Genomic DNA, 13,222 nt, shown 5'->3' with positions numbered 1-13,222 from the left:
GATGACACCATAGCTGAGTATATCTACCACTGCAATGCTCAGAATCCCAGGTGAGGGTTTGGGGACGAAGTTTCAGATAGGCTATGCCCACCCCAAGCCATGGGTCTATGCTGTGTTTCCTCTTCCACAAAGCTCTCATTCAGCCAGGAGAACTTTGGAATTAGCGGGCTCCCCAGGGATGGGCAAGAGGAGTGGGGAGGCTAATGGATTCATTAAATAGCTTCTGTCCCTGGGAGAGATCCTCACTCCTCCCTAGAGGGAGGCAGTTAGCCTAGGAAACTCCTGTTTTGTTTTTTCTTTTTACAAAGACACACACGCGCGTGCGCGCGCACACACACACACACACACACACACAGAGACACGAGAGATCCCAGCACTGAAGCTTTCTTCAGTGCCATGGGGACTGGGCTCAAGCCTGGGCCACAAACATGGCAAAGCAACACACTATCCAAGTGAGCTATTTCACCAGCCCAAAAGCTTTATTCATTTTTCATTTATTTTACTTATTATTGGATAGAGACAGAGAGAAATTGAAAGAGGAGGGGGAGATAGAGAGGGTAAGAGAGAGAGAGAGAGAGAGACATCTGCAGCCCTGCTTCACCACTTTGGAAGCTTTTTCCCTGCAGGTGGGGACCAGGGACTTGAACCTTATGTCCTTGTGCACTGTAATGTGTGCATTTAACAAGGTGTGCCACCACCTGGCCTCCAGCCCAAAGCGTTTTTTTTTTTTAACAGAGTGATACAAACATGGTCTCTTTATAAAGGCAACATAAATAAATAAATAAATAAATAAATAAATAAATAAATAAATAAATAGTTCCTATCTGTGACTGCTTGCATGGCTGCCCTGTGAACCAGAGGACCTGAGGCCTGGCAGCTGGCAGCTGGCAGCCCAGGCAGAGTCAGGGAGGTAATCTCCCCTTTCAGCAGGGCCTATGAGTGGCTGATACCAGGAGACTGGGCTGGTGGCACGGGCTTCAGTGGGAACCCCACCGTGAAGTTCTGGGGACTGTTTCAAGGCTGCCAGTGTCATATGGAACAGAACTGCCCTGCCTCATTCCAGGCTGGTTCAGGTCACTGGCTGTGAGCCCCAAACTATGCAGAAGAGGGGGGTGCTCGCATTCCAAAGTCCTGTGAGCACTTGCCTCAAAGTCAGCTTTCAAGCATTGTGGGAACTAATGTCCCCTATGAGCTCAGCTCATTGAACGGCCTGTGTAAAGCCAGGAAGATAGAAATGCAATTCAGCAGTCAACCTCCCACTTCCTGCTCCCAGCCCCCCTTGAGCTCAGTGCCAGCCTTCTACCCAAGATGTTCCCCTGGCCCAGCCCAAGTCCCTTCCTCAGGGCTTTCTCTGGACTTGGGCCTAATTTTGTTTGAGCGTATAGAATATGTATTTCAGACCTGGAGGAAGCAGAGATGACATTATATTAATAACCAATTCTCTCCCCTCAGCCTTCATCTTTCAATTTCTTTTTTTAAAAATCTTTTTATTATCTTTATTTATTTATTTATTTATTGGACAGAGATAGCCAGAAATTGAGAGGAAAGGAGAGAGAGAGAGAGAGAGACTGAGACCTGCAGCCCTGCTTTACCAGTCATGAAGCTTTCCCTCTGCAGGTGGAGACTGGAGGCTTGAACCCGGGTCCTTGCACATTGTAACATGTGTGCTCTACCAGGTGCGCCACCACGGCCCCTTCACTTTCTTTCTTATGAGAGAGGCCAAGGAGAAAGAGAGAGATCAAAGCAGTTCTCCACTCTGGCTTATGGTGGTGCTGGGGACTGAATCGGGGGCCTTGGAGCCTCAAGCATGAAAGTCTTTTTTCTTTTTCTTTCTTTCTTTCTTTTTCTTTTCTTTCTCTCTTTCTTTCTTTTTTTCTTTTTTTTTTTGAGGATAATTTTGCCTTTAGTAAATTTAGAGGTTTTTGGCAGGGAGAACAAAGGCACATTTAAATGACACCAAGTTTCATGGAACTAACAGTAAAATAGGACAAGATTTATCACTTCAACTACGATTTCACTGTTACCATCAGTTTCAGAGGAGTCATTCTAAATTATATGTTTAGGCAAAATGCCAGTTGTCCCCCAACTGACAGGATAAACTTTCAGCCTCACTCATGACCTGGTATTATATCAACTTTCCTCTAGAATTAACTTCTGCAAAATTGGCTCCAACCAAGACAAGCTATTATTGAACCTCAAATGTATTAGTTAATGCCCCAGCTACCGTCATCATGCAAGTTTATCCTGCCTAGGCCACTTTGCTCTTGAGAGAAGTCTAGTCAAACCAAATCATTCCTTTTTTTTATATATATTTATTTATTGGATAGAAGCAGAAATCAAGAGGGTAGAGGGAGATAGAAAAGGAGGGAGAGAGACAGAAGTATGTCTGCAGCCCTGCTTCACCACTTGCAAAGCTTTCCTCCTGCAGGTGAGGAACAGGGCCTTGAACCTGGGTCCTTCCGCACTGTAATGTGTGCACTTAACCAGGTGCACCAATGGCTGGTCCCAAACCAAATCATTCCTGACTATTCAAATATATATTGGGGGTTCCCTGTCATTGATTCATGTATTTCTTATTTAGACCAGTGATCTTGGCTCTTAGTGTTCATTAATTTATTGTTCAAATAGGTATTGTAGGTCAAATACCCAGTCTCTCACTACAGTGTTACGTGTGCGTGTATCTGTGTACACACAATGCGGTAGAGAGGTCTTTTGCATAACTATTATGCTTTCACTCTCTCCATCTCCACTGTTTTATTAGTGTCCTATTTTTTATGTATTGTATTTATTTTGGATAAAGACGGAAACAGAGAGAAGGGGGAGATAGACAAGGGGAGAGAGAGTGGAGGGGCAGGTGGTGTTGCACCTTGGTTGAGCCACACAGTACCATGCACAAGGACCTGGGTTCAAGACCCTGGCTCCCCACCTGCAGGGGGAGGCTTCAAGAGTGGTGAAGCAGACCTGCAGGTGCCTTTCTTTCTCTCTCCTTCCCTATCTCCCCATCCCCTTGCAATCTCTCTCTGTCCTATCTGCCGGGATAGCCTGAGGGTGCTTCTTCCTGAGCACGTGCTCTCTGGGTTGGAGAGGACTCGGAGCCAACCTAGGCTGCTGCATGGGAGAGGGATCAGGAACTCGTGCAGGGCTAGCATTGCAGGAGAGAGAATCTGGGACTCTCGGAGCCGTAAGGCAACTCCATGTGTCTTTAATCAGAAGAGCAGGTATATTTATACTCGCCAAGAAGGAAATAGTAGAGTGTGAAAACAGGATGTGATGTAGAGAGGGTGGAGTGAAAAGACAGTGGTGGAAAACAGGGTGTGACTAGGAGAGGGGGTGGAGCAAAAAGACAGCGTGAACCAGTGGGGATTAAACCAATGCCCTGTAGGTAGGGCGGTTCCCAGGTAAAACAGTGATTATGTAAATAGACCACAGTTAAGCAGGGGGGAGCCGGAGTACTGCCCAACACCTATGAAATAGAAAAATTTAAAGAATAATAATAATAAAAGACACACCTGGAGCACTATTTCATCACTTGTGAAGTGTCCTCCCACCCAGGTTTGAGCCCAGGTCCTTGTGCATTGTAGTGTGTATACTGTCAAATGCACTACTGCCTGGCACCTCTGTTTGGTTTTGTCTGTCCTGTTTATGTGGTGCCAGGCATCCATCCTGGGGCCTCACATGTACAAGGCATGTGCCCTGCAGCTGAGTCACTACTCTTGGCCACTTGATTTTTTTTTTTTTTTTAGTTAGAAAAATATTGGCTTATGAGTTATTACTTCCTAATTGTCTTTTGTGATAGGACATCTCTGGAGGTTCAGTCTTGTCTCCCAGTCTCAGCAATATGATGTAATAAGTCTGAGCCCAGTTCAGGGATACAATAAGGGGTCACAAAGATGACAGAGACACTGCCTCAATCTCTGATGGCACCTTCTTTGACGTCAGCAGAGTTGATTCTTTTAATCACCTTTCCTTGATTTTACATCTTCAGTGGGGAGACAGCATTCAAAGCCATGATGGAGTCTTTCGGCTGGGCCCGGCGCCCCATGCTGGAGCGGATTCACTTGATCCGAAAGGATGTGCCCATCACCATGATCTATGGGGCCAACACCTGGATTGATACCAGCACGAGGAAGAAGGTGAAGATGCAGCGGCCAGATTCTTATGTCCGAGACATGGTGCGTTGCCTAGCCAAGGGGCACGTGTTGACCAGCTGTCGGTGGGAAAGGGCCTAGGTAGAGAAGGGAGATCAGAAAGAAAGAGTGTATGTGTGTGGGGGGGGGTGGAAGGGAGGGTTGGATGGCTAGGCTGAGACAGGGCAGTGGATTCAAAAGGATTGGCTCTCTGTAATGTCTGAAGTGTAGGGGCTTCTCATTTTAAAACAGTTTTTATTATCTTTATTTACTGGATAGAGACAGCCAGAAATTGAGAGGAAGGGGGAGATATAAAGGGAGAGAGACAGAGAGACACTTGCAGCCCTGCTTCACCGCTCGTAAAGCTTTCCCCCTGTAGGTGGTGACTGGGAGCTTGAACCTGGGTCTTTGCACATTGTAACCTGTGTGCTCAACCAGGTGCACCACCGCCCAGCCCCAGTGCTTTTCATCAGTAGCCAAACACGGATATCAAGCTGCCACTCCAGTCCCCCTGGAGTTCCCACCTTCAACCAGAGCCATGAATGAATGGAAAAACTAATAGCAGAGACAGACATGACTTCTCGCTCTCCTGCCTATCTTTTCCCTTCTGCCTTTTCCCCTCATTGCTAACCTGGGTGTAATCAGACAGCAGGCTACCCTGGGCGCTGGTTCACCAGGCCAGTGGGTGCAATGAGAGAGTCAGTGGTGACAGAAGGCAAGGCAGAGTGAATCATCCCAGAAACGGTCGAGTGGGAAATTGAAATTCCTTGGTTCTCACTGGGCAAGGGCCAAGGCCCAGGGAGAATGGTGGCTTGGTGTTTGTGGTTATCACTAGAGAGTGATATGTAGGCATGTCTATGGGAAGAGGAAAGGGGGTGCCCCCTTTCTAGTGCCCACAGTTAAGCCCCCTCCACTGGGCCTCCCCACTCCACAGGAGATCGAGGGCGCATCGCACCATGTCTACGCTGACCAGCCTCACATTTTCAACGCCATGGTGGAGGAGATCTGTGATTCAGTTGACTGAGCTGCTCTCCACAGAGGAAGCGGAAGAAGCCAGAGAGTTGCTCTCACCTCCCTGTCTGCTCACTCACCCCTCTGTCCCCTCCTCACCACTAACATGTTCCAGCCAGGCAGGGCCTTGGGCCATCCCCAGGGCAGGACCACCGCCATGGGCTAGGGACAGAAGCCACAAGAGGCCTTGAGTTCCACACCACAGGGAAGAACATAAAGGGTTGCTTGTTGCCGCCCATCCTCTCCATGCCAAGTGTTGGTGGCTATGACGCGCTTGCACTGAGCCACATCCCCTCCCTGTGCAACGAGGGTGGGGGAGTGGCCTCTCTTTCCCTCCCCCTTGGGCTAGGGAAAGGTTCCCAGTTCTGGAAAGTGTGTGGGGGGTAGGTTCCCTGTGAGAACATCCACACCCTCTGGCCCACTTCCCACACCAGTCCCATGTCTGTTAGGACCAGTTCCCACTCAGATCTCATAAGTAGGCCCAGAACCGAATCCCCTCCATGGCTCAAGAGACCGTGCCCCTCACTAATGGAGGAGGGCCAGGCCATGGCTGGCCCCTGGGTACCCAGCTCAGTTCCAGGAGAGCTCAGGCTCATCCCTGGCCTATTCACTCCAAGTGTTCCTTGCTGATTCCATTCACTAAGGGCAGAGGCAGGTATCGTTACCCCAGGGTTGGGGATCGTCACTGGCTTAGGAGTCTGTCCTGTTCCACATTCGAGTCCCGAGAGGCAGGGGCTCTGCTGTCTTGCCCTGTGTCTCTACCCTGGCTGCCTAAGCTGGGGACACACAAGTGCTTCCTTCCTGCCCCCACTTCCTCCCAACTGGGAGGCCTCTGGGCCTCCCTCTGTGCCTTGGGCCCTGCAGCCCCACTTGTAGGAAAGAGAGCAGAGGTGGCCCCTGATGGAGAGAAGGAAAGGCCTTCCACTCTAGGATGGTCTTGGGATTCCCTGTGCTCATCCCACAGGGTTCTCTGTCTGCCCCCTGAGCTGAGGCCCACACAAGCCCTTCCCGTGGTCCAGTGGGGAGCCTCTCACTAGCAGTCCCAGTCCTCATCAGCCACAGGATGGTTCTTGCTGCCTGGCCTTCCATCTTCCCATCTGCTCCCCAAGGTCTCCGGCTCATCCCACCCCAAACCTACCTACCTGTTAGTCTCCCTGGGCTGGTTCCAGGTGCTGGTCTGAGGATCTGGGTGATAGGCTGGGCCTGGGCCCAGAACCAGGACAGCCCCTGCCTGCCCCTCCCCCTTCACTTTTGTAAAGCCAACCCATCCACCAGATAGTATTAACTCCTGGTGCTTTGTACTACTGGTCCAGCTGCCTTGGGCTCCTTTTCTATATTAATAAAGAAATGAGTCAAAACTACTACTGCTTAGTGCTATTCAATACTGCTCTGACCAGGGCTGGGGACCCACCAGATACCCAGGTCATAGGGGATTCCACCAACAGGCCACGCCCTCTTCATTCAGCACAGCCTTTGCCCTTGTTCCAGCCCAGGTTGCCGTCTGCAGACATCTCAGCCAAGAGGATGCGTATGAATGGGCCAAGCCCCAGTGCAGAAGGCAGGACTGCATGTTTTCTTCTGCCCCTGTCTTCCAAGGTTCATTCCAAGTGGGCCTGCACCTGCCCTTCCCTACAAGTTTTCCCAGCTCCTTTATCTCTGGCTCTCAGTCCACACAGTCCTCACAAGCTGGCTCCTGACACCTGCCCCACCCCACCCCCAACACCCAGCCCAGACTCAAACCCTCTCTCTCTCTTTTTTTTTGTGGTTTTAGAACTCCCAAGTTCTTTATTTATTTATTTTCCCTTTTGCTGCCCTTGTTGTGGTTATTGATGTCATTGTTGTTGGATAGGATAGAGAGAAATGGAGAGAGGAGGGGAAGACAGAGAGGAGGAGAGAAAGATAGACACCTGCAGACCTGCTTTACCGCTCGTGAAGCGACTCCCCTGCAGGTGGGGGGCCTGGGGCTCGAACTGGGATCCTTATGCTGGTCCTTGCACTTTGCACCACGTGCGCTTAACCTGCTGCGCCACCACCCAACTCCCTTCAAACTCTCTCTTTCGCATCTTTGTAGCACATTTGAGTGCTCCCCATAAAGGTAGAGTCACTTGTTTAACAGCTGTCTTTCCATTCCCAAAGGAAAGACAGATAGCTGCTTAAGAATAAGGGGCATGTCCGTCACCTGGTTCACTCTCAAGGCCTGTTTTAACTGAGAAACGAGATAGGCAAAGCGCTCAAAAAGCCACCAGATCCCATGTGCCAATGTTCTCCAGTTCCACCCAGGCTTCTAAGCATCATAATCCTACCTGTCATGAAGAATGAGTGTATGGAAGACCTGTCATAGTTACAAAGGCCTGACTTCACTGCAGGGTATTGTGTCCTCGTGACTAAAACCTGCCCAAGAGTTCCTCCCTGCATGGTGAGGAGAGGACAGCTCCTTGGAACTCACTTCTTGAAAGTCTGTAATAGTGAAAGGAGACCTCTGTCTTCCTGGAAAATTACAGCCTACAAAGAGAGATGCTTAGTCAAAGTTGTGCAGATCAGTGTAAATGTCCAAGGAAAAGGACTGCCTGAGAGAGGTTAGGAAGGCCTCCCTCTGACATGGTGACACGGAGTTGAAGGAGGGGCAGGAGCAGATATAGCTGAAGTGTATGGAAGGAACGGTAAGTGGAACCCTGTTGGCTGGAACCACGACCTGGAGATGAGACCAGGGATGAGATGACACTGGGGCCCCTCTGGCCAAGAGATGCATGTGCATCCTAAAAGCAACGGGGAGTCAGGGGGAGGCGATGACGTAGCCCACTTGGATAGTGTGTTGCTTTGCCACGTGTGCGACCCAGGTTCAAGCCTGGCTCCTATCACACTGCAGGATGCTGCTGTGCTGCGGTCTCTTGCGCTCTCTTTGCCTCTTGATCTCTATCTAAAATGAATACAATAAATAAACTTTATTTTAATTTTTTTAATTCTCTTTATTGGATAGAGACAGCTGGAAATCAACAGGGAAGGGGTGATAGGGAGAGAGACAGACACCTGCAGCTCTGCTTCACCACTCACAAAGCTTTCCCCCTGCAGGTGGGAGCCAGGAACTTTTTTTTTTTTTTTTTTAAACCAGAGTTCTCCCCTGCTCTGGCTTATGGTGATGCTGGGGAATGAACCTGGAACCTCAGAACCTCAGGCATGAAAGTCTTCTTTTCATACCATTAGGCTGTTTTCCCAGTCCTCAAAAGAAACCTAAGGAAAAAAAAAGTGGTCTGGGTGGTGGCACAGTGGACAAAGCATTGGACTCTCAAGCATGAAGTCCAGAGTTCAGTCTCTGGCAGCACATGTATCGGAGTGATGTCTGGTTCTTTCTCTCCTTCTAGCTTTCTTATTAGTAAATAAATAAAATCTTTAAAAATAAAAAACAGTGGACAGGGGTAGATAGCATAATGGTTATGCAGAGACTATCACACCTGAGGCTCCAAGGTCCCAGGTTCAATCCCCTATACCAGAGCTGATCAGTGCTCTAGCTAAAAAGAAAAAAAAAAAAGTAACGGGAAGAAATGACTGGAGTGCGGCAAAGAGAGTGCAACAGGCTGTGCTCCAGGAGCAGAGGTCAGATGGGCTGAGTCCCTGCAGGGAGACTTTGGAGGCCCTGCAGTGCTGCAGGCAGAGACACGGGTGAACTTGACCTTGGCCAGTGATGGTGGACACAGTGGTGGAAGACAAGAACAGTTGAGCAGAGGAAATCAAAAGGAATTGATCTTGGGCTAGCAGAACAGCTCACTTGAATAGTGCACTGCTTTGCCATAAGCATGACCCAGGTTCAAGCCAGACCCCCACCACAAAGGAAGCTTTGGTCTCTTTCACTCTTGCTCTGCCTTTGTGTGTGTGTGAGGGGGTGGGGGCGAAGTGGGGGATATGTAGAAAGAATTCATGTCAAAACTGAGTGAGGCCTCCACCCTCTTGGAGACCGAATTATAGGAGGCAGCATTCATCATCCTTACTTGTACAAAACAACCTGGGGTATTTATTTTCTCTTTTCCTTTCTTTTTATACCAGAGCACTGCTCAGCTCTGACTTACGGTGAGGCTGGGGATTGAACCTGAGACCTCTGATGTCTCAGGCAAGAAAGTTTTTCTGCACAACCATTATCCTGTCTCCCTAGCCTGGATTTTTTTTTCAAGATTGATTTATTTATGAGAAAGAGAGAGAGAACCAGAGCACATGTGATGCTGCTGATGGAACTGAGGACTTCACACCTACAAGGTCAACACTTCATTTACTGTGCTACCTTCTGGGCCACCCTAGGAACATTTTTTTCTTTTTATTTTATTTTCTTTCTTTTTTTTCATTAAACAGTGTTTTGTGAATATACAGAATTATTTATGCAATCAAAGCAGAAGTTGCGGATGACTTATTATTTCCATTTGGGGGAAAGGACTCGGATGCAGTTCTCAGTCAGCATGAGAGGACATACAGCATCCTTATCCTTTCTGTTCTCTCAAGATGCTTCCCAATTAAATGGTAGAGATCCTCAGGAAGATCAGGAGCAATTCCCTTAGATGGAAGAATCCTCAAGCTCGAAGCTGGGTGGTCATTGCACCTGGTTGAGTGCACATGCTAAAATGTGCAAGGACCTGGGTTCAAACCTCCAGTCCCCACCAGCAGCGGAGAGCTTCTCCAGTGGTGAAAACAGGCTTGCAGGTGTCTGTCTGTCTCTATCTTCCTCTTCCCTCTCAGTTTCTCTCTGTCTCCATCCACCAAATAAAATTTTTAAAAGGTGTGGGGTGGGGGTAGGGCACCAAAGTAAAAACCCTGGGGGGGAGGGTAGATATTCGGTTTCCTGGGGGTGGTGGGGGGTAGGAGGGGTGGGATGGGATACAGTCTTTTGGTGGTGGGAATGATGTTTATGTACACTCCTATTAATTTGTAGTCATATAAATCACTAATTAATAAAAGAGGGGAAGAAGTGATTAAATGTCTCAAACTTTTTAAAGCACAGACTGAGTCTTTTTAATACATAGGCTGAGTCTTTGATATGTTGACTCTCTCAAAAGCCTAGACCAGGGAGAACAAAAGCAACTCATGGCACAGCTATATACAAATAACGTCAAAGGCCATAAATTATGGTGATGTTGGGTATTATACAGCAAATCCTAACAAAGGGATTTTTCAAAGTTAGCCCAATTACCAAATAATGTGATTATAACAATAACTATCTACTGTCTTCTTGAACTCTAAGACTGCAGGAACCTCACATTTCATTTACAGAGCCTATATTCCCCCCAGTCCTGGAACCTCTAGGGTGGGGCACACTTTCCTGCATACTTCTCTCAATTCATAACAAATGATATTGCATCTACCGATCCCAACCTAATCAACACAACGAATGCCACCTCAGCATGCTTCACTTCAGACTGTGTCCAGAGACGTCAGGCGTGGAACACCAGCCTCATTACTTGGGTGAGACCTTTCCTTTCATAGGATTCTCTAATTCCATTCCAGGTGGTTCACTTCCCAACAAAGTCCCAAAACCTAGATATAGACTAGGTCCCCTGAGATAGAGCATATGTTCACACATATCCATAAACTAGGGCAAAATATATACCTGAAAGCAAAAGTACACAATAGTCTGCAGTGAGTCAGTATAAAGTTCCTAATGAAATAGTGTCTACTTAGACTTAGATACCCTCCTCATCTACTTCCTATTACAGTTCCCTCACTCACTCCAAAGCTAACCTTATCAAGGCAAGGACTGCAACCAAAGCTAACCTTATCAAGGCAAGGACTGCAAAATCTAAATAAGGGCAAGAGATCGGCATACTTTATTTTTTTTTATTTTTTTTATTTTTTTATTTAAGAAAGGATTAATTAACAAAACCATAGGGTAGGAGGGGTACAACTCCACACAATTCCCACCACCCAATCTCCATATCCCACCCCCTCCCCCGATAGCTTTCCCATTCTCTATCCCTCTGGGAGCAAGGACCCAGGGTCATTGAGGGTTGCAGAAGGTAGAAGGTCTGGCTTCTGTAATTGCTTCCTCGCTGAACATGGGCGTTGACTGGTCGGTCCATACTCCCAGTCTGCCTCTCTCTTTCCCTAGTAGGGTGGGTCTCTGGGGAAGCTGAGCTCCAGGACATATTGGTGGGGTCTTCAATCCAGGGAATTCTGGCCGGCATCCTGATGACACCTGGAACCTGGTGACTGAAAAGAGAGTTAACATACAAAGCCAAACAAATTGTTGAGCAATCATGGACCCAAAGCTTGGAAAAGTGGAGAGGAAGTATTAGGGAGGTACTCACTGCTAACTCTAGTATACTTCTGCTTTCTTACTTTGGTGCCATACTCCAAACTCAGTCAATTTCTGCTTTGCGTTTCTACTTCTTCTTCCTTTTTTTTTTTTTACATGCATAACATTCCCCAGATTCCCATTTAACAATACAACCCCCACTATTTCATTCATCATTTTTCATGGACCTGTATTCTCCCCACCCACCCACCCACCCCAGAGTCTTTTACTTTGGTGTAATACTCCAATTCCATTTCAGGTTCGACTTGTGTTTTCTTTTCTAATCTTGTTTTTCAACTTCGGCCTGAGAGTGAGATCATCCCGTATTCATCCTTCTGTTCCTGACTTATTTCACTCAACATGATTTTTTCAAGGTCCATCCAAGATCGGCTGAAAACGGTGAAGTCACCATTTTTTACAGCTGAGTAGTATTCCATTGTGTATATAGACCACAACTTGCTCAGCCACTCATGTGTTGTTGGACACCTGGGTTGCTTCCAGGTTTTGGCTATTACAAATTGTGCTGCCAAGAACATATGTGTACACAGATCTTTTTGGATGGATGTGTTGGGTTCCTTAGGATATATCCCCAGGAGGGGAATTGCAGGGTCATAGGGTAGGTCCATTTCTAGCCTTCTGAGAGTTCTCCAGACTGTTCTCCACAGAGGTTGGACCAATTGACATTCCCACCAGCAGTGCAGGAGGGTTCCTTTGACCCCACACCCTCTCCAGCATTTGCTGCTGTTACCTTTTCTGATGTGTGACATTCTCACAGGAGTGAAGTGATATCTCATTGTTGTCTTGATTTGCATTTCTCTGACAATCAGAGACTTGGAGCATTTTTTCATGTGTTTCTCGGCCTTTTGGATCTCTTCTGTGGTGAATATTCTGTCCATGTCCTCCCCCCATTTTTGGATGGGGTTATTTGTTGTCTTGTTGTTGAATCTGGCAAGCTCTTTATATATGTTGGTTATTAAACTCTTATCTGATGTATGGCATGTAAAGATCTTCTCCCATTGTGTGAGGGGTCTCTTGATTTGGGTAGTGGTTTCTTTTGCTGTGAAGAAGCTTTTTAATTTGATGTAGTCCCATAGGTTTATACTTGCCTTAGTCTTCCTTGTAATTGGATTCGTTTCATTGAAAATGTCTTTAAAATTTATGCGGAAAAAAGTTCTGCCAATATTTTCCTCTAAGTATCTGATAGTTTCTGGTCTAACATCCAAGTCCTTGATCCACTTGGAATTTACTTTTGTATTTGGTGAAATACAGTGATTCAGTTTCATTCTTCTGCATGTTTCAACCCATTGTTTCCAACACCATTTGTTGAAGAGACTCTGCTTCCTCCATATAATAGTCTGGGCCCCTTTGTCAAAGATTAGATGTCCATACGTGTGGGGCCTCATTTCTGGGCTGTCAATTCTATTCCACTGGTCAGTGTGTCTGTTCATGTTCCAGTACCAAGCAGTTTTGATGACAATGGCCCTATAATACAGTTTGAGATCTGGCAGTGTGATGCCTCCGGTTCTGTTCTTTTTTCTCAAGATTGTTTTGGCAATTCTAGGTCTTTTCTGGTTCCAGATAAACATTTGTAGCATTTGTTCTATTCTCCTAAAAAATGTGCTTGGGATCTTGATGGGGATAGCATTAAATTTGTAGATGGCTCTGGGTAATATATTCATTTTGATGATGTTAATTCTTCCAACCCATGAACATGGAATATCTTTCCACTTCTTTGTGTCTTTTTCAATTTCTTTGAGTAGTGACTCATAATTTTCAGTATACAAGTCTTTCACTTCTTTGGTTAGGTTTATTC

General features: G+C 47.0%; 1 protein-coding gene across 1 annotated transcript in view; it reads left to right on the top strand.

Annotated features, from left to right (window-relative positions):
- The window catches only part of ABHD4 (abhydrolase domain containing 4, N-acyl phospholipase B), an 11,444-nt gene extending 4,946 nt beyond the window's left edge, over window positions 1-6,498 (top strand). The window contains exons 3-5 of the mRNA XM_060174197.1: window positions 6-50; window positions 3,986-4,172; window positions 5,062-6,498. Coding sequence (XP_060030180.1) covers window positions 6-50; window positions 3,986-4,172; window positions 5,062-5,151 — 322 coding nt within the window. The 3' untranslated portion in view covers window positions 5,152-6,498. The remainder of the gene's footprint in view (window positions 1-5; window positions 51-3,985; window positions 4,173-5,061) is intronic.
- Window positions 6,499-13,222: the final 6,724 nt, after the last annotated feature.

This window comes from Erinaceus europaeus, chromosome 16, assembly GCF_950295315.1.
Source record: "Erinaceus europaeus chromosome 16, mEriEur2.1, whole genome shotgun sequence".
In the NCBI taxonomy this organism is placed as follows: domain Eukaryota; kingdom Metazoa; phylum Chordata; class Mammalia; order Eulipotyphla; family Erinaceidae; genus Erinaceus; species Erinaceus europaeus.
This window is presented reverse-complemented; position numbering and strand designations above follow the sequence as displayed.